Source organism: Bufo gargarizans, chromosome 5, assembly GCF_014858855.1.
Source record: "Bufo gargarizans isolate SCDJY-AF-19 chromosome 5, ASM1485885v1, whole genome shotgun sequence".
Lineage (NCBI taxonomy): Eukaryota > Metazoa > Chordata > Amphibia > Anura > Bufonidae > Bufo > Bufo gargarizans.
Window position 1 is genome coordinate 488520938 of NC_058084.1, and position 21955 is coordinate 488542892.

The 21955-nt window shown below is 47.5% G+C and overlaps 1 protein-coding gene across 1 annotated transcript in view; it reads left to right on the top strand.

The window, feature by feature from the left end:
* Nucleotides 1–21179, top strand: part of ADAP1 (ArfGAP with dual PH domains 1) — a 140005-nt gene extending 118826 nt beyond the window's left edge. The window contains exons 5-11 of the mRNA XM_044293738.1: nucleotides 4754–4866; nucleotides 11722–11868; nucleotides 14460–14543; nucleotides 14794–14856; nucleotides 17515–17586; nucleotides 18653–18881; nucleotides 19912–21179. Of these exons, the coding sequence (XP_044149673.1) occupies nucleotides 4754–4866; nucleotides 11722–11868; nucleotides 14460–14543; nucleotides 14794–14856; nucleotides 17515–17586; nucleotides 18653–18881; nucleotides 19912–19940 (737 nt within the window). The 3' untranslated portion in view covers nucleotides 19941–21179. The remainder of the gene's footprint in view (nucleotides 1–4753; nucleotides 4867–11721; nucleotides 11869–14459; nucleotides 14544–14793; nucleotides 14857–17514; nucleotides 17587–18652; nucleotides 18882–19911) is intronic.
* The last annotated feature ends 776 nt before the right edge of the window (nucleotides 21180–21955 follow it).

Sequence of the window (21955 nt, forward strand, 5' to 3'; positions counted from 1 at the left end):
AGAGCAGTAGCCTGAGCCAATGATAAAGCAGGGGGTGTGTCTTAGACTACCTCAGACCCCCTGTAGACACTGCAGCTAAACTGTAGTCACAGATCACAGTGCTGCCCTCAGCATTCGGCGCAGGCGCGGTGAGGGAAAGACGCTCGCAGGTTGCCAGCTTCCTCACCGCGCCTGCGCCGAATACTGAACAGCACGAGATTTCACCAGAGCACAGGGCTGGCAGACAGATGCGAGCGCTGCCTGGCCCTGTCAATCAGGACTTGGAGGGAGGCGACAAAGGTGGGAGAACGGAGCCTCTAGGAGCAGGAACAACCCCCCCCCCTGCACCTAGAGGCTAATTATCATGTTATAAAAGATAGATTTCTGGCGTAACGGGGGCATAGATAAAAGTAGGAATAGGCTAGTTAGGTTTAGCTGACATTAGCACATCACTAATGTCAGCTAGCTTAATAGGGTTAAATCTGGTGACAGAAGCCCTTTAAGAAGAAGGAAATCATTAACTATACTTCTTGTGTGATGAGGGACGAAAGTATCATCAGAGAAAAAATAAATAAGTTAAACATGGCTGATTCCAGCATATCCCATATGCCTATTAAAATAATTTTTTTGCAAATCCGTCCAAAAATGACCAGTTCTGGAGAACTCAGTGTATTGTGTTTAAGCAGCTTTAAATATAGGATCAACCAAATAATAATATAATTTATTTATCACCACAACATAAAATAATGCAATTAATTAACACTGAAGCAGCGAGCCACCGTGATATCTTCTGGAAGCTTTCGGTACTGACTGGTAGGAATCAGGTGAAGACGTCGCTCTGTATTCCAGACACAGATAGAGAGAGATGGGCACCATGCTCCTCCGCTCTGTCATTACCCTGCCGCTATAAATCTGCCAGAGAGAAGCTGCCAGGCTCCTGCGGGGTCTCTGTTGCTCTTGTTTTCATTGCCAGCTCTCATGGGTAAGCTCGGAAAGCCTGCATCACACCAGGTCACGTTACTGATGCTCGTTCCAGATCAGAGTAGTGTCAATGTAGGGAATTTGGAAAAGCAACTCGGCCTGGATACCGGGATAAGGGGAGCAGGTCACCTCCTAACGCCACCCTCATACTATCCCTGACCTCCTAACTGTATGAGCCGGCCTCGATGGTAGGGGGCTCATACTCCGGATCCTGAGTCCTTCTCACCCTAACGATCCCTGAAATAGGAGTTTGGAATGAGAGACGACCGGTTCATCCACGACACGGATGAACCGGAGTCTCAGACAGGCCTAGCAACTGGGAGCAGACAGCAAGCAAAAACACATAGCAGCAGGTAAGAGCCTAGCGCAAAACAAGCACAAGACAAGACAAGCACTGAAACAACAGCACTTAAGTGCCACAAAGACTGGGTGGAACAACTACTGCTTGCTGACTTGTGGTTCCCCCTCCGAGGAACCCCTGGGAGTGGGACCCCTTACCAGAGGTACAGACAAACAAGGGGATGTCTAGCAACCACCCCAGGCAATATACCAAAGATACCAGACATAGAACACCGAACTAGACATTAAAAGAAATCCCCAAAACAAACCCACATCAAACATAACAACAGGTAAGGTAGGGAACAAGGAGGAGAACACAGGGAGACATCACTAAAGAACTTGATGTTTCACAAGGAGGCCCTCACGGACAGGTGACACATCCAGAGAGGAGCAAAGCTCCTTCTCCTACAGAGGCAGACAAACAACTTACCTCAAGCTCACAACTCCAGTATAAGAAGAACCATGAGGCCACACCCAGCTCCACCTTGCACACCTTAACCCCGTACACACCAAAATGGGAAGAAACACCAAACTTAAAGGGGAAGTGTCCAAACATGCTAAAACAACACGTAGCCACCGGCAACAAGCATGCACGGCACAAGTGTCACAGTCCACTACCACCAGACCATGACACAGCCGTGACAAGTGGACCTGTGACCCCGTACACTAAGCAGCAATTTAATAAATATCTAATATATAAAGCTGAGTGTACTGTGAGGTCACTTTTAAGGGAGTGGGGTACATTGGAGGTCACTGTTAAGGGAGCGGGGTACTGTGGAAGTCACTGTTAAAGGGGCAGTCACTGTGGAGGTCTCTGTTAAGGGGGCCTGGAATGGTGGAGGTCACAGTTAACACGGACCTTAGGTTTTAGTCCCCTTAAGGGGTGGGTTCTGTAGAGGTCACTGTTAAGGAGGAAGGCTTCTGTGGTTGTCACCGTTAAGAGGGTGGGGTGCTGTTGAACTCACTGTTAAAGGGAAAGGCTGCTGTAAAGATTAAAGTTTATGGGGTGGGCTGCTGTGGAGGTCCCATTTTATGGAGATGGGGAACTGTGGGGGGGGGGGTCAGTGTTAAGGGGTGGGGGACTGTGGAGGTCACTGTTAAGGGGGCGGGGTACTGTATAGGGGATACTGTCAATATATTTTAACGACACACACAAACATTAAATGAAGTAGATTAAATATAAATATACCCGTGCGAAGCCGGGTCCTTCAGCTAGTATTATTATAAAAAAGCATTATTACGCCAGTACAGTACATCAGTAAATAGAGTGGCTCTTAACCCCCTTCCCCCAAATAAATAAATAAATAATATATGGCATTTGCAATGACTTTATACGTAGGCATCTGATCTGATTTCATATCTATGAATCAGACAGGATGAAAAAAATATGGTTTCCTGCTGCACTGGATGAGGCTTTTCTCACCTAGAAGCATTACTTAGCTCATGCAGTACCCAACTGAGTGTGCTACAGCAACATACCAATGTCCTGCCACTCTGAGCTAGGTACTTGCCAACAGTCCTGATTTTGCTGGGACAGGACCTATGCAAATAAAAGTATGGGTGTTTTGGGGGGGCGTTCCAAGCTGGCTTGGGGTTTAAAGAGCATCTGTTAGCAGACTTGTACCTATGACACTGGCTGACCTGTTACATGTGCACTTGGCAGCTGAAGACATCTGTATTGGTGTCATGTTCATATGAGCCCGCATTGCTGAGAAAAATGATGTTTTAATCTATGTAAATGAGCTTCTAGAAGCAACAGGGGCGTTACCGTTACATCTAGAGGATCTGCTCTCTCTGAAACTGCTGCGCCCTCTGCACTTTGATTGACAGGACCAGGCAGTAAAAAGGTCATCACGCCTGCCTGGCTCTGTGAATCAAAGTGCAGAGGGCGTGGCCTAATCAGTGAGTGACAGCTACCTCTGTGTGATTAGGACCACCTACATGACTCATTAGCTCAGAAAGAGCAGACATTTGTAATTTAGATGAAAGCAATACAAGTTTTACTAAATCTTTTCCGACGAGACTATACGCCCACCTGCTCAGCTCCTCCTGCTCTATAAAATTCTGCCTGCAATTTTCATTATGACAGCTTCCCTTTAAGTGTTCAGATTTAGACTTTTTAAATCTTGGTATTGTGGGGATTCGCTCTGGTAGTTAGGACTAGTGGATGCAGTATAGAGGCAAAGTACACAGTTCTTGAATCAAACAACGGTGTTTATTTATCACAAAACGCAGGTGGCTTAGTGACAGTGTTTGTTCACACACAAGGAAAGTCCATAAACAATAAAAGTCACCTTTTCTCCTGGGTGTTAATTCACACCCTGTTAGCAGTTCCGCCTCATCAAGTCCATGGGGGGCCTGTTCGCCTTTAGAGGGGCCTGAGTCCTCCAGCCCAGCTCAAACCTCAAATCCCAGCACAGCCCCCAGTTCACAGCACACAGACTCCTGAGCTCCACTATCAGAGGGAGGTAAATCCACCACATCTGGCAGTGCTGGCTGGTTTTCATGCCTGGCAAAATCTGGCCTGGAACATGGGGAGTAGTCACCCACCCAGCACTTTGACTACTCCCAGTAAGAGCCATCTCGGATCAGCTATGACAGCCATGCTAAATCTCAAGGTGTCAATTTAGCAATAGCTGCTGCTGACACATAATATACCTGCTCTTACTTCACGGAGGCCAGGAACCTCGGTGACACATATCTTTCATCCTCAATGATTCCAGGTACCTTCTTACAGTGTGTATAATACTATGTATGTGCACCGCCATACAATCTAGTGCAAAACACAAATGGAACAGTTGCCCATAGCAGTCAGTGGTCCTTTCGGGAAAAGGAACGCATCAACTTCATTGGCTGCTAGGGGTAACTAATCCACCATTTGATAAATGCATACTGGTCAACGATCCCGATTTTGCTGGGACGGTCCCGCAAAAGGGCAGGGTTTTGCAAAAAGTTCCTGGAAAGAGGTGGGGTTTTGAAAACTCCACCCAAAAGTAGCAGTTTTAGAGTTGTTCCTAGGGGGCGGGGCTTAATTTATAAATTTTTGGCTATTTAAATGCTGGCAGGTATGTAAATGTCGGCCAGGGACAGTCTAACTGCTGGTAATGTAAAATGTCAGCCCGCAGGTAAAGAAAGGGGTTTCTGTTTCCAAAAATTATATTTTTGAAGAGGGTAGAGAGTGAAGCTGAGGTCCTCAGTCACCATTGCAGAGCTTGTTGCAAAGCTTCCATGCTGGGAGTTGTAGTCTGGCAGCGCCTGCAAAGCCTCTGGGCGAGGATCCCTGCTTTACACTATGTGATTGATCGGCGTGCGGCTCGGTAATAAGTGCCATACATAAATCATGTTCTGACTTTGTCCTTTTTCCAAGACTCTCAGGAGTCGAGCGCCGCATCCCACGTCAGGGGTGATTGATCTGGAGACGGAAAAGCTGATGTTTTCCCTTTTTTTCTTGCAGGTTACCGAGAAGGATTACTGTGGAAGAGGGGACGTGACAACGGACAGTTTCTCAGCAGGAAGTTTGTGCTTTCAGAAAGGGAAGGAGCACTCAAATATTTTAATAAAAATGACGTAAGTAGATCTTTATGCATTCTTGTTGAAGGTGTCCTCCAAGATTTCAATTGATGACCTATGGTCGGCTGTTTCGGGGTAGCTCCGGCCCTGGAAATAGGTGCCAAAATGAGGACCTATACTGGGGATCCTGTCATCTGATTGGTCAGTTAGGTAGCAGATGGTGCCTGATCCCAACCTCTGCACCCTACAGTGCCATCCAGGTCTATAGAGAGCCACTGGAGAGAGTATTACTATTACCTGAATATGTGCAGTGCAACAGGGGTCCACCCCCGAGGAGTCAAGATTCATGTTTGGGACGATTTTTAAGTGTAATAATTTGGAATATTTGCGGATCCCCCATCTTGCTGCTCAGTGTAACCTGTGCTCCTAAATGCAAGAATATATATGCTTTATATGTCCATAAGTGTTTTGCGGTCTGCAAATTGCGGATCAGTAAAACATGGAGACCAGCTGTGTGCGTTCCGCATTTTGCAGACCACACATGGCTTGCCCTATGATAGAAATGCCTATTCTTGTCTGCGATTGTGGACAAGAATAGGACATGCTCTATCTTTTTTGCAGGACTGCGGAACGGATCTACGGATGTCTTCGGCACACGGTGTGCTTTTGTGGCCACATTGAAATAAGTGGGTCTACACCCGTTCCGCAAAATTGCGGAGCCAGAAGTACGGACGTGTGAATGGACCCTTAGCAGGCATATGACAGATGCAATCCAGTATTACATGGGGGAGTATATATCTCGTGGACGCACAGGGTTGCTCCTGCTGTCTGCAAAGCCATCACGTGTTATAGCAGCAACTGGTTAGTCTCCTGCTGCTGCTTTTTAGCCTCGCGTTAATGCAGGTTTGTCTCTCACTGCTGCAAATTAGCCTCCATGAGGGCCTTCACAACAGCCTCCATTTTGTCGTGGAGCACTGGTTGTAATACAGCTGGTGTAATGTACGACATACAACCGTTCTTGAAAAATGCAGAAACCAAAAATATCGGCGTTCACGCCAGCCTCACTGCTCTTTCCCACGTCATCCACCAATTGTGGGGTTTCTCTTTGGTAGATAGGGTAAGCGGGCGCAGTACAGAGGCAAAATACAAGTTCTTAACTCAAACGTCAGTGTTTATTGACACTTGAGGCAATTGCACAAAACAGCATGGAACTTTGCAGTCTTGGTCTTAATTCACACACAATGGAAAGTTCATATAACACAAGTCACCTTGTTGGCAGTTCTGCCTCCAGTAGTCCACAGCAGGCTTTAGGGGGCCTGTTTCCCCAGCGTGCGGCTCTCAGCCCTCCAGCACGGCATAAAGCCTCAGATCCCCAAAACAGAGACTCAGCTGCTAAACCCAGCTGCCTATTTAAGGACAGCCAGGTGCTGCCTAAACCTGGACCGGCACTTAAACTCTGGTCCGGTATCTGACCTCACCTGGCTGGAAACCAGCCCAGCCGCACATGTTGGGAGGAAAATACCTGCCTTCCCAAACAAAACCCCTTGCTGTGTCACTATTATATATATATATATATATATATATATATATAGTTACATAGTTAATACGGTTGAAAAAAGACATAAAGTTCAACCAAGGGATAGGTGGGGACGTGAATCCCATAAGCATTAATGTTTTTTACTTTTAAGAATTTGTCTAAACCCTTTTTGAAACTGTCCACTGTTCCTGCTGTGACCACGTCCTGAGGTCGTCTATTCCACAGATTCACAGTTCCTACAGTAAAGAAGCTTTGACGCTTCTGGAGACTGAACTTTTGTCTTCTTCAGTCGGAGGCAGTGCCCCCTTGTCTTTTGAGCACATTTTACGGGGAACCGCTTTTCGCCGTATTTTTTGTATGGCCCATTTATATATTTGTATAGGTTAATCATATCCCCCCTTAGACGTCTCTTCTCAAGACTAAATAAATTCAATTCTTTTAATCTTTCTTCATAACTAAGACCCTCCATGCCCCTTATTAGTTTAGTCACTCTCCTCTGTACTTTTTCCAGCTGCAGTGCATCCTTTCTATAGACTGGTGCCCAGAACTGAACTGCATATTCCAGATGAGGCCTCACCAACGCTTTGTAAAGTGGTAATATTACATCCCTGCCCCTCGAGTCTATGCCTCGTTTAATGCATGACAATATCCTGGTGGCCTTAGACGCAGCTGATTGACATTGTATGCTGTAATTTAATCTACCATCCACAAGGACACCGAAATCCTGCCTATTTAAGGACAGCCAGGTGCTGCCAAAACCTGGACTGGCACTTATATATATATATATATATATATATATATATTGTGACACAGTGAGGGGTTGTCTCTGGCAAGGCAGGTATTTTCCTCCCAGCATGTGAGGCTGGGCTGGTTTCCAGCCAGGTGAGGTCAGATACCGGACCAGAGTTTAAGTGCTGGTCGGGTTTTGGCAGCACCTGGTTGTCCTTAAATAGGCAGCTGGGCTCAGCAGAGATGTCTCTGTTTTTGGGATCTGAGGCTTTGTGCCGTGCTGGAGGGCTGAGAGCCGCACGCTGGGGAAACAGGCCCCCTAAGGCTACTTTCACACTAGCGTTCGGGGCTCCGCTTGTGAGTTCCGTTTGAAGGCTCTCACAAGCGGCCCCGAACGGATCCGTCCAGCCCTAATGCATTCTGAGTGGATGCGGACCTGCTCAGAATGCATCAGTCTGGCACCGTCTGTCCTCCGCTCCGCTCAGCAGGCGGACACCTGAACGCTGCTTGCAGAGGCAAACGGATCCGTCCAGAGTTACAATGGAAGTCAATGGGGGCGGATCCGTTTGAAGGTGACACAATATGGTGCAATTTTCCAACGGATCCGCCCCCCATTGACTTTCAATGTAAAGTCTGGACGGATCCGTCTGAATACAAATTACACTTAGACTTTTTTCTGAAATATAATGCAAACGGTTCCGTTCTGAACGGATACCATCGTTTGCATTATAGGAGCGGATCCGTCTGTACAGATACCAGACGGATCCGCTCCGAACGCAAGTGTGAAAGTAGCCTAAAGCCTGCTGTGGACTACTGGAGGCAGAACTGCCAGCAAGGTGACTTGTGTTATATGAACTTTCCATTGTGTATGAAATAACACCAAGACTGCAAAGTTCCATGCTGTTTTGTGCAATTGCCTCAAGTGTGAATAAACACTGACATTTTGAGTTAAGAACTTGTATTTTGCCTCTGTACTGCGCCCGTTTACCCTATCTACCAGAGCGAAACCCCACAACTGGTATATGTAGCACACGTCTGCCTCTTGCTTTATATACCAGTGGAATCGCTCTGCTTGATGCCCGAGCTTACGTAGATGTTTCTAGAGGGCATAAATCTGTCTTCTGCTCGCAGACAGTTGGCACGCTGCTCCGTGAGCTGGAGGCTGGCAGCTTCATAGCTTGGGTACAGTGCCAGATCCACACGGTAACTTTCTGTATCCGTGTAGTTCATTTTAATACCTGGCTCTCCCCCCCTCCTTTTAAGTTTCACAGGATGTACTGACGGTCTCATGTCCATGGTGCTGTCCGAACAAATACTAATCAGACAAATGGGATTTCTATTGTCCAAATACATTTTTTCCCTTTCCCAGAGATAAGCTGCTGCCTGGTAGCCGCTGATCTCACTCTAGAAATAATATGCTTTTCTGCTGCAGCTCTCTTTGTCATAGCTCAGGGGCATGTAATTTCTACTGCAGCTCTCTCCCTATCACAGCTCGGTGGAGATGTCTTTTCTGCTGCAGCCCTCTCCCTATCACAGCTCAGGGGGCGTGTCCTTTCTGCTGCAGCCCTCTCCCTATCACTGCTAAGGGGGCGTGTGTGTTTTTTGCTGCAACTTTCTCTGTCATAGCTCAGGGGGCGTGTCCTTTCTCAGGTTGGCATGTCCTTTCTGCTGCAGCTCTCTCCCTGTAAAGCCTCATTCACACGTCAGTGTTTTCCCATCAATGATTGTGAGCCAAAACTAGGACTGGAGCCTCCACAGGGAAAGATCTGCGTCTGTTCTGTGTTTAGAGCCGCACCTGGTTTTGGCTCAAAATCGCTGACGTGTGAATAAGGCCTAACTGTCACAGCTTCTCACAATAGATATGGCTGGGGAAAGTTGAAGGATGAAACCCAACATGTGCGACCACCTCAGTAGGTGGACATGCACATTACTATACAGAGCAAACACCAGGGGGCGCCATCATAATCAAGTAAAGAGAATGTCTGGCAACTGGAGCATTTTTGTGACAGAAAGTAAATGACAACAGTAACTCGTAAGTATTCACCCCCTGACTTTTTTCGTGTTTTGGTGCCTCACAACCTGGAATTAACATGAATTGTTTGAGGATTTGCATCATTAAATTTACAGAATATGCCGACAACTTTGAAAATGTTTTTATTTTTATTTTTATTTTTTTATTGTGAATCAAACAACAAATAGGACAAAATAACAGAAAAAGTCAATGTGCAGAACTATTCACCCCCCTACGGTCAATACTTTGTAGAGCCACCGTTTGCGGCAATCACAGCTCCAAGTCGCTTTGGATAAGTCTCTAAGAGCTTCCCACATCTTACCACTGGGATTTTTGCCCATTCCTCCTTCCAAAACCGCTCCAGCTCCTTCAAGTTGGATGGTTTGCGCTTGTGAACAGCAATCTTTGAGTCTGACCTCAGATTTTCTATTGGATTGAGATCTGGGCTGTGACGAGGCCATTCCAACACATTTACATGTTTCCCCTTAAACCACTCAAGTGTTGCTTTAGCCGTGTGTTTGGGGTCATTGTCCTGCTGGAAGGTGAACCTCCGTCCTAGCCTCAAATCACACACAGAGTGGTTTAGGTTTTGCTCAAGAATATCCCTGTTCTTAGCACCATCCTTCCCTCAACTCTGACCAGTTTCCCAGTCCCATCCCCACAGCATGATGCTGCCACCACCATGTTTCACTGTGGAGATGGTGTTCTTTGGGTGATGTGATGTGTTGGGTTTGCACCAGACATAGGGTTTTCTTTGATGGCCGAAAAGTTTAATTTTAGTCTCATCAGATCAGAGCACCTTCCTCCATACATTTTGGGAGTCTCCCACAGGTCTTTTCGCAAACTCACAATGTGCCTTATTGTTTTTTGCTGAAAGTAATGGCTTTCTTCTGGCCACTCTGCCATAAATCCCAACTCTATGGAGCGTACTGCTTATTGTCGTCCTATGTACAGATACTCCAGTCTCTGCTGTGGAACTCTGCAGCTGCTCCAGGGTTACCTTAGGACTCTGTGCTGCCTCTTTGATTAATGCCCTCCTTGCCCGGTCTGTGAGTTCTGGTGGGCGGCCGTCTCTTGGCAGGTTTGCTGTTGTGCCATGATCTTTCCAATGGTGCTCTTGGGGATCATCAAAGATTTGGATATGTTTTTATAACCTAACCCTGACTTGTACTTCTCAACACCATTGTCCCTTACTTGTTTGGAGAGTTCCTTGGTCTTCATGGCAGTGTTTGGTTAGTGATGCCTCTTGCTTAGGTGTTGCAGCCTCTGGGGCCTTTCAAAAAAGGTGTGTATATGTAATGACAGCTCATGTGACACTTAGATTGCACACAGGTGACATCATTTCACTAATTATGTGACTTCTGAAGGTAATTGGTTGCACCAGAGCTTTTTATGGGCTTCCTAACAAAGGGGGTGAATACATACGCATTTCCCAATTTCTGTTTTCTATTTCTGAACAATAGTTTTATTTATATATTTTTCTCATTTCACTTCACCGACTTAGACTATTGTGTTCTGATCCATCACATAAAATTCAGATTAACAAAACATTGAACTTAAAAGGAACCTGTCACCGGGATTTTGGGTATAGAGCTGAGGACATGGGCTGCTAGATGGCCAATAGCACATCCGCAATACCCAGTCCCCATAGCTCTGTGTGCTTTTATTGTGTCAAAAAAAAATGATTTTTTAAATACCCAGTCCCCATAGCTCTGTGTGCTTTTATTGTGTCAAAAAAAAGATTAAAAAAAAAAAAGATTTTTTAATTAACATGAAGTACAATGTGTCACGAGGAAACTCTCTGAATGGCTTGGATAAGTAAAAGCGTTCCAAAGTTATTATCACATAAAGTGATACGTGTCAGATTTGCAAAATTAGGCCTGGTCAGGAAGTGGTTAAGGTTAGTTAGGGTCCATTCACACGTCCGTGAACGTGTCCGCACCTGTTCCGTAATTCTGTGGAACGGGTGCGGACCCATTAATTCTCTATGGGGACGGAATGGATGCGGAGAGCACACTATGTGCTGTCCGCATCCGCATTTCCGGAGCACAGCCCCATCTTCCGGTCCGCGGCTCTGGAAAAAATAGAACATGTCCTATTCTTGCCCGCAATTGCGGACAAGAATAGGCAGTTCTATGGGGGTGCCAGCCGGGTGTATTGCGAATCCGCAATACACTACGGACGTGTGAATGGACCCTTAGAGATGCCCTTTATTGCTGTAGAGGGACAGGTATTATATGTGCCACTCTGATTAATTTATAGACTGCAGCGTGACAGACCAATGACGTCAGTGACTGCAGACGATCCTAGGAGCCATACTTCCCCTTCTGTCATTGCCAATGACAATGGCTTTGTGATGCTACATCAGTATAGGCACAGTGCCATTGACTGGGGGTAAACGTGTGTGATCAGCGCACAGACAGCACTGCTATGTCTCTGCCACCTAGCACATCTGACAGACCTACAGGGACTTATATACAGAGAGGAGGTGACGCCTCCCAGCAGCCATGTAATACTTAGATGGCCGTCTGTCCCCCGCCATATTACATGGCGCCTCACACCCCACAGGGGATATTGCTATACGGTCTTAGATGAGAATGTGACAGGTAAGTGACTGAATGTGTGTGTTTTTCAGGCAAAAGAGCCCAAAGCGGTCATAAAGATTGAGCATTTAAACGCCACCTTCCAGCCGGCCAAAATAGGGAACCCCAACGGCCTGCAGATCACCTACCTACGGGACAACAGCACTAGGAATATCTTTCTGTACCATGAAGATGGCAAGGTGGGTAATCCGACTGGAGTGTGGGGGGCGTAGAATAAAATAGCCTAAAATAAGAGGCAAAGCACGGTCATCAATAGTGGTGCAGCTTTGGCTTGGAGACACTTTAAAGGGCTTTTCCTATTTTTTTTTTTACTGATGACCAATATCTGATTGGTGGGAGTCCACCCGCTGATCGGCTGTTTGAGAAGGCAATGGCACTTGCAGTAGTGCCGCGGCCTTCTCCCAGCTCACCGTACATGGTGTGATCTGCGCCTAGGCCATGTGACCGATAAACATGATGTCACATGGCGTAGGAGAAGGCCATGGCACTACTTTGAGTGCCACTGCCTTCTCAAACAGCTGATCGGTGGGAGCCCCAGGTGTCGGACCTCCACCAATCAGATTCTGATTTCCTATCCAGAGCGCAGTGCCACCTGCAGGCCCACACCTGTCCATAGCTTGTGTGCGGTGTTGCACTTCAGCCCTATTCACTTATAAGGAGCTAAGCTGCAATACCACACACAACCTGTGGACAGGTGGGGCGCTGTTTTCTAAGAACCCATGTGTTTCCTGTCCTGTACAACCCCTTTTAGGGTATATTTACATGGGACTGCACAGTTAAAGAGGACCTCTCACCTCTCCTGACAAGTAGTTACTAAAACAGACATGTCAGGAGAAGGGACAGCTCCTCTTTAATGCCGCATTTACACGTCTGTGTCAGTGCTGGAATCCATGATAAGATGGTTAGTAATTGATTTGTAAAGATTTCAGTGATGGATCCATGTTTGGTCCTTGTGTCCGTTTTTTGCTCTCCATGTGTCATCCGTGTTCCTCTGACTTTCAGAGCATCTCCTTTTATTGGTCCGTGAAACACGGATGGCATCCGTGTTTTTCATGGACCCATAGTCTATAAAAACTAAGGCCTCCTGCACACGAACGTGTGCACCTCGTGGCCATATTGCAGACCGCATTTGCGGATCCGCAATACACAGGCGCCGTTCCGTGGGCATTCCGCATCACGGATGTGGACCCATTCACTTCCGTGGGGTTTCGTCCCGTACTTCCATTCCGGAAAAAGATAGACCATGTCCTGTCTTTTTGCGGAACGGGCGGATCGCGGACCCATTAAAGTGAGTTGCGTCCGTGTTTTTCATGGACCCATAGTCTATAAAAACAGTGAATGGGACCTATTAAAGTGAATGGGTCCGCGATCTGCTGCGGCTGCCCTACGGTCGGTGTTCGTGCATTGCGGCCCGCAGCACGGCCACGGGGCTCACCATGTTCGTGTGCAGGAGGCCTTAAACAGTGGACACACATTAAAATGAACGGGTCCGTGGAGAACATAGACAGCACACGTCCGTGAATCACGTGTGAATGAGGCCTAATAATACATTGCTGGACCAGGCCTCACTCTCAGGGCTCATGCACACCACCGTATGTATTTTACAGTCCGCTAAAAACGGATCCGCAAAAAATACGGATGGCATCCGTGTGCATTACGTATTTTACAGAACCGAACAGCTGGCCCCTAATAGAACAGTCCTATCCTTCTCTGCGCTCCGGAAATGCGGATGCGGACAGCACATAGTGTGCTCTCCGCATCCATTCCGTCCCCATAGAGAATTAATGGGTCCGCACCCGTTCCACAGAATTACGGAACAGGTGAGGACACGTTCACGGACGTGTGAATGGACCCTAACTAAGAATAATAGGACATGTTCTATTTTTTTGCAGAACGGAAATACGGACATACGGAAACGGAATGCACGCGGAGTTACAGGTTTTTTTTTTGCGAACCCATTGAAATGAATGGTTCCGCATACGGTCCGCAAAAAAAACTGAATGTTCGTGTGCATGAGCCCTCGGGCTGTGTTCACACTGTGTCCTGTTATAAACGGAAATGCACACAAACCCCATTCACTTATAATGGGATGCACCCGGGGTCCATCATGGCGTCTGCATGCTGCGCTATTATTCCCATCAAATCAGGAGCCGCTAATGGTGGCGTGCACCCAGATTTACTTAGCAGCACCCTGCCCGAGTGTGGGACCCCCCTCCGCTGACATCCATCACAGCCCTATTAGGGCTCTCTTTTACAATCCCTTTAGCTATCTATATGGGAGGCGAGCAATCAGTCCATGGCAGAACGCGGTGTAAAGGAAAACTGGCGTAGTTGCCCATAGCAACCTGATTTTACACCAGTTTTGATAAATCTACCCCAAAAACAGAATATCATGTTATATCCGGAAATATCCGAGATCCATTCCACTATAACGAGCCGGCTGCTGTCGTGCGGGACGTGTAGGTGCAGCTGTCAGAGAAAGCAGAAGTCACGAGACGTTAGTAATGGATCTTGATGCCTTTTGCCCTTTCGTATGACTTGTAATCAGCGAAACGAATGGAGGGCTGGCCACCAGGCACCTGTCTAGGGCGTAGCCGCTGGGAGTTGTCCTGTTGCTATAACAGCTCCCAGATGACAAGGCTCCTGGCTTCAGGGCTGGCAGGCTGCTGCCACCTAGTGGCCATAGGACAGTACTGCGTGCACACTCAGGTCTTCGGAACGATTTTTGCTTTGACTAACTTGACATTTTTGTCTTTTATTCACCTTGTAGGAAATCGTCGATTGGTTCAATGCTATCCGAGCGGCACGCTTTCACTACTTACAGGTGGCTTATCCCATCGCTGTCGATGTCGATGTGAGTTTATCATTTTATTTTGGTCGTAGCCAGAGAATTGTCCCAGAAATATTAATATATGGGGAATAAAGGGATTCAATAAAACAGACAAATCAGGAGAGCTGATGGGTTCTCTGAAAGAAGCATGTAATGTACGATATGGATACGGCACGTCATTTGGTGGACCCCTTCTCCCTGCGTTCCCCATTGTAGCTATTACCCATCCCTGACATCGTCATATCTGTGATTTATTCTGTGTTTTTCCTGCTAGTTGGTGCCAAAGCTGACCAGGAACTTCCTCAAAGAGGGATATATGGAAAAGACGGGGCCAAAGGTAAGAAATATGGAACAAAGGGAACCTGTCACCATGAAATGCGGCGCAGTCTGCAGGCAGCACATAGAGCAGGAGGAGCGGAGCAGAGTGATATACGGTTTTATGGGGAAAGAGTCAGTAAAACATGTAATTTATGCTTTTTATACAGATTGCACTGCATTTTCTGGTGACAGGTCCTCTTTAAGCCTCAGACGGATTCTAATGGAAAGAGTCATTGAATCTCACAAGCAAGTGAAAAAATAAAAAGAAATACATTTATAATAGTCCAACAACAGATGGTCCAGCGAGACGAGCCATGCGCGGCCGGATCCTGCAGCTGCTGCGTTATATGGTCACAGTATGGCGCTTATTGTAGGAGAGAAAGCTATCAGGGCTCCTAACCAGACAGAGAGGCTTTCCACAACCGCAAGAAACCAGACCCACACGGGACTATGGGGTTCTGCCTGGCACCTTCGGCATTAGGATGCGGATGTGGCCATGGCCACTGTATGTTTGAGCCACTACAGTTGCTCCTCAGCGCGCTCTGGTATATACTGAGAGATACAGTGGACGGCTGCGGTACAGGTTCCTCCAAGTTCTGTCTGCTTGAAGATGTTCTTGGCCATTGATCAAGTGATATGAAGCATGCCTTTTTTTGTTGTTGTAAATCTCTGGCGAATGTTCTTTTTCATTGTTCTTTGCCATTAAAGGAATAATCCCACGATTAATGAGAAAAATAAAAATCCGATATCAAATAGTACATGGCAATACCTTTCTAACAAATCTAGAACCAGCCCTGCACCTCACATGGATCCAGAGATCTGCCCATTCATTGCTCCGATTGCTGTGCTAGATTTATTTCAAGCTGTCAGCTCAGGGGGTGTGTCCTTTCTCAGGGGGTGTGTCCTTTCTCAGGGGTGTTCTGCTGCATCTCTCTTCCTATCACAGCTCAGGGGGTGTGCCCTTTCTCAGGGGTGTTCTGCTGCATCTCTCTCCCTATCACAGCTCAGGGGGTGTGTCCTTTCTCAGGGGTGTTCTGCTGCATCTCTCTCCCTATCACAGCTCAGGGGGTGTGCCCTTTCCCAGGGGTGTTCTGCTGCATCTCTCTCCCTATCACAGCTCAGGGGGTGTGTCCTTTCTCAGGGGTGTTCTGCTGCATCTCTCTCCCTATCACAGCTCAGGGGGTGTGCCCTTTCCCAGGGGTGTTCTGCTGCATCTCTCTCCCTATCACAGCTAAGGGGGTGTGTCCTTCTGCTGCATCTCTCTCCCTATCACAGCTCAGGGGGTGTGCCCTTTCTCAGGGGTGTTCTGCTGCATCTCTCTCCCTATCACAGCTCAGGGGGTGTGCCCTTTCTCAGGGGTGTTCTGCTTTATCTCTCTCCTTATCACAGCTCAGGGGGTTTGCCCTTTCTCAGGGGTATTCTGCTGCATCTCTCTCCCTATCACAGCTCAGGGGGTGTGCCCTTTCTCAGGGGTATTCTGCTGCATCTTTCTCCCTATCACAGCTCAGGGAGCATGCCCTTTCTCAGGGGTGTTCTGCTTTATCTCTCTCCCTATCACAACTCAGGGAGCGTGCCCTTTCTCAGGGGTGTTCTGCTGCATCTTTCTCACTATCACAGCTCAGGGAGTGTGCCCTTTCTCAGGGGTGTTCTGCTGCATCTCTCCCTATCACAGCCCAGAAGGCGTGCCTCTTCTCAGGGGTGTTCTGCTGCATCTCTCTCCCTATCACAGCTCTGGGAGCATGCCCTTTCTCAGGGGGTGATCTGCTGCAGCCCTCTCCCTATCACATCCCAGGGGGCGTGCCCTTTCTCAGGGGTGTTCTGCTGCAGCTCTCTCCCTATCACAGCCCAGAAGGCGTGCCTCTTCTCAGGGGTGTTCTGCTGCATCTCTCTCCCTATCACAGCTCTGGGAGCATTACCTTTATCAGGGGGTGATCTGCTGCAGCCCTCTCCCTATCACATCCCAGGGGGTGTGCCCTTTCTCAGGGGTGTTCTGCTGCATCTCTCTCCCTATCACAGCTCAGGAGGTGTGCCCTTTCTCAGGGGTGTTCTGCTGCATCTTTCTCCCTATCACATCCCAGGGGGCGTGCCCTTTCTCAGGGGTGTTCTGCTGCATCTCTCTCCCTATCACAGCCCAGAAGGCGTGCCTCTTCTCAGGGGTGTTCTGCTGCAGCTCTCTCCCTATCACAGCTCTGGGAGCATGCCCTTTCTCAGGGGGTGATCTGCTGCAGCCCTCTCCCTATCACACCCCAGGGAGCGTGCCCTTTCTCAGTGGGAGTTCTAAGGTCCCAGCCACCAGAGAGGCCGGAGCTTTTTCCTATAGTGTGCAAGCACGACCACCACTGATGGATTGCAGGGTGGTCATAACGAGCAGTGTGTAATGTGATTGAAAAATTAATCCAGCCAGCAAAGGAGGCAATATGGACAATATCACAATACATTAGTAGGTGGCTTGTATTAACTTTCTCTACGTGATAAATGCCACTTGCTGAAGTGAGACAATGCCTTAAGGAGAAAGGATGAGAGGGGAAAACCGGGAAGAAGAAAAATAAGTTGTGGGGGGGGGGGGAAGGGAAAGGAATGAAAAGGGGATAAAGGGGGGAGGAAAGAGAGACGCCAGTAGAGTGATCCTGAAGATGACTGTGGTTTTAGTGTCTGATACTCGTGTCTGTGTTCCCAGCATACAGAGGGCTTCAAGAAGAGATGGTTCACCTTGGATGACAGGAGATTAATGTACTTCAAAGATCCGATGGTAAGAAAGTGAGACGGACGAGGTTCCTGTGCAGAGAATACACCCACCAACCTCCATTACCCTGAGACCTGGAAATCCTCTTCTTCCAGACTATTAGGCTACTTTCACACTCGCGTTTGGTGCGGATCCGTTCAGATAATACAACCGCATGCATCCGTTCAGAACGGATCCGTTTGCATTATCGTTAACATAGCCGAGACGGATCCGTCTTGAACACCATTGAAAAGTCAACGGAGGACAGATCCGTCAGACGGACACCAAAACGCTGCAGGCAGCCTCCAAAGCGGAATGGAGACGGAACGGAGGCAAACTGATGCATTCTGAGCGGATCCTTTTCCATTCAGAATGCATTAGGGCAAAACTGATCCGTTTTGGACCGCTTGTGAGAGCCCTGAACGGATCTCACAAACGGAAACCAAAACGCCAGTGTGAAAGTAGCCTTAGATGTAGGGGGTGCAAAGGTAGCGGACGTCCCCGTGTCCTCATGCCTAAGGGAGTCCGAAGACCCTTCTACCACATAAGTATTGTATATGGCACATGGTAAGCTGGGGTCTGCCACTGACATTAAAGGTTGGGTCCGGTTTGGAGCTGAGAGATTGTATAATAAAAAATTGGGGAACAGCACCACGTATGCTCATGGGCTGTGTCAGGTATTGCAGGTCAGCCATCTTGGCTTGTATTCTTTTTGCAAGACACCGTCCTAGTTCGGAGACGCCCCCGATCCCTATATCATTTCATAACCAGACAGCATCTCGGTTCTGGGTGACAACTCTTGTAAGACGCACAATGGCAGCCATATTGTTAGTCGCCCAGCTTTCTCGGAAGCAGATGCGACTACAAGGCTGGATTGCAGTTTGTCCAAGTTGACTTGGCTTCCGAGGAGCGTCCAAGTGATCTCTTCTCCGAGGCATGGATGCTTAGTCTGGAGGAAGAGGAATACGTGGCTGTGGATATTTATTGTGTTTGTTGTACGTTCTAACCCTCTTTAGTCCGGCGAGTGCGAGCTTCTCCGGCCATTGACATACTGGTATGATTGGTAAGGCTGGGCTTTGTTGTCCCCCTCCAGGATGCCTTTGCCAGAGGAGAAGTGTTTATTGGGAGCACAGAAAACAAGTATAAAGTAGAAGAAGGGCTTCCTCCCTCCACACAAGGGAACCACTGGCAGTACGGCATCACCATCACCACGCCCGACCGCAAGTTCCTCTTCACATGTGAGAGCGACACCGAGCGCACAGAGTGGATCTCTGCCTTCCAGAAAGTTCTCAACAAGCCTATGCTTCCCCAGGAGTATGCAGGTGAGAGCTCTGGTAGTTCGAAGTGATGAAAGGGTTAATGGCACGCCCAATTATCCCTGGAATTCTTGGTGTGGTTAGGGTTGTCCAGGATTAGAAAAACAGCACCACACCTGTCCACAGGTTGGGTCTGGTATTGCACCCCGGTCGCAGTCACTTCAGTAGAACTGAGGTGCAATACCACTCTCAACCTGTGGATGGGTGCGGTGCTGTTCCTGGAAGAATGCAGCCATGTTTTTTCTAACCTTGGACAATCTGTGTAATGTTTCTGGAGGTTAGAGCAGGCAAAGGGTTAATGAAGGTGGTCCAGGACAGAAAAGTTAATACTTTAAAGGAGTTATACAGGAATTGATAAGGATGACCCATTCTCAGGATAGCTCATCATTATCACATGGACGGGGGTCCGAGTCCCGCCCCCCGCGCCGTGGGAGCCGGCGTGCCAGCTCTCAGCAGCTTTCCAAGCACAGCGCCGTACATTGCATAGTGTATCGGACCCCCAGCGATCTGATATTGATGACCTATCCAGAGGATGGTTCATCAATGTAAATTCCCGGATAACCCCTTTAATTTTAATCCCCTTGTTATGTACTGCTGCTGTTAGGGAATATGTCCACCATTGCAAATCTATCAGCGGTCCCTGCACTTGTGCGGTGCGACCCTCTGCTCTTCGGTGAGGGGTGCCCAGGATCACTGGAGCATGCAAATTCACACGCGCGCCAGCCCCTTGCCCGGCCACCCCTCTCCAGCTGCAGGGCATGCACAGTAGCTCAGTGCTGCTAAATGGGAAACTGTTAGCAGCATCGGGAATGTGCATGCACAGGCAAGTGCTGGACTCAACCCCTTTAATGTTTCAATTCTGTCTGTCTGCATCTGCCACTAGAGGGAGCTGAATGTCTAGGAATTATATTAATACAGCTTCTACTGTGGTGAGCGCCCCCCAGTGGCGGCAGAAAGAATGTAGTCAATTATTTCAATGAATACCGAGCAGTCTAATCCCCTCTTTAATCTTATGTCTCTTTTTTGTTTTTTCCAGTGGAAGCTCATTTCAAGCATAAACCATAGTGCAAGATGCTTTCCACAACTCTTTACACAAATGCACAAGGTTTACAGCAGAAGGAAATCGCACCCCTGAAGTGAGGTGGAAAAAGGGAAAAATTACCATAATTGTGATTACAATGGCGAAGAGCCTGAACCAGCGCCACTTTCTACTACAGATGTTCAGCCAGGGACTGAGCATGTCAGCATAGCGTCTGTCTTAATGTCTCGTGCCATACTGTGTGTCCACCGTGATCAGATATCTAGACTGGAGGAGATGGCGACGGCGTCTCGGTCGGTGAACATTCCTTCGTTGTCCGTCATGTTCTTACCATTAGATCTCGAGGCTGCACTTTTTAATGAAATGTACTGATTTTATTCCCACAAGCGGGAAACACGTTAAATATCCCAAGATGGATGAGGCATCTTCCGCCACGTGACATTTCAGTGAAGGAGACCCCCTACCCCCACCATTCCTACACACACTCAGCATGAGAATCGCAATGAGGATCTGGAGCACCGCCTGTGAGGACTACAGAGGAACACGATATCAGTCAGTGAATAACCCCCACCTGGCATGTGTTGGTATTTCGGCCAGAATCTAGAATACATGTATACATCTAATAATGTATTATCCTTCATCGCTTAGGATCTTATTAAGGGTTAATGAGTAGGTGATGTGTATCTATCCTTAAAGCGAAGGATATCATGTCATTTTAAGGTCCAGCTCTCTGTGCTAATTGTATATCTTTATAGCAGTAAGGGATCTATATCCTGGGAATGGGCACAGATTTAAATGAGAGAATTCTGGCTACCTGCAGCCACCACTAGGGGGAGCTTACTGCATTCTGTTTTATTATTGCATTCAAAGGATAAACAGAATGCGGTTAGCTTTTAGCTCCCCCTAGTGTTGACTTTGGGCAGTCATACAATGGATTTGGAGCTCTGTAATAGAAATATGCTGCTTCAGTCACTATAAAGAAATGAATCTGCACAGTATTCTGCGCCTTAGTTAAAAAAATATATATAAATGCTCTAGGGTGTCCATCCACATCAAGGGATTTCTACCCACAGCACAATACATAAATTATAGACGTCACATGTAATAAATACTCCCCTTCCTTCACCCGGATTCCCCCGCTCCCCCCCCAGTGATTTAATGAAGCCTCTGGCGCCATACCTAAGTATCGGGATCGGTCACTGTAATGAAGTATTTATTTGATCCTTGCAAATTTACTGTTCGGATATAAAAAAATAATAATCGTACACTTTATAATGAAATTATCGCTATGTAATTATCTTGATTGATTTATCTGAATATATTAGCATATTAATGAGCTGCTATTCATCAGGTAACACGTTAATTGGGGAACGGTCATTAAAAATTGTTTACTAGAAAGCCGAGTCCCCACCTAAATATATGGATCACCAGAATGTCACTTACATAATAATACCATTAATTATCTCGTGACGATGGCATCTGTCAGTGGGTGGGATATATATTCGGCTGCAAGTGGACAGTCAGTTTTGCAGGTACGTGGGAAGAAAAGGGATGTGGCGACTTGATGTCTGGACGACTGGGTCAGAGCATCTCCAAAACTAGCAGGTGTTGTGGGGTGTTCCCAATATGCAGTGTTCCTACAGAAAAGGACAACCAGTGAACTGTTGACGGGATCATGGACGACCCAAGGCTCATTGATGCATGTGTGAAGGCTAGCCCATCCTGTCTGATCCCATAAAAGAACTTACCAAAAAAATGTTACTGCTGGCTGTGACATAAACATGTCAGGACACACAGGGTATTGCGGTATGGAGAAGTGTATAGCTGCATACTGACCCCTCTATGTCTAAGGGTACATTCACACGACCGTAAGTGTCTTGCGGACCGCACATGGCCGGCGCTATATAGAGAGTGTCTATTCTTTGCGGACAAGAATAGGACATGCTCCATTTTTTTTTTTTTTTGCGGAGCCACAGAACGGAACAACGGATGCGGACAACACTGCATCTTTTGCAGCCCCATTAAAATGAATGGGTCGGCA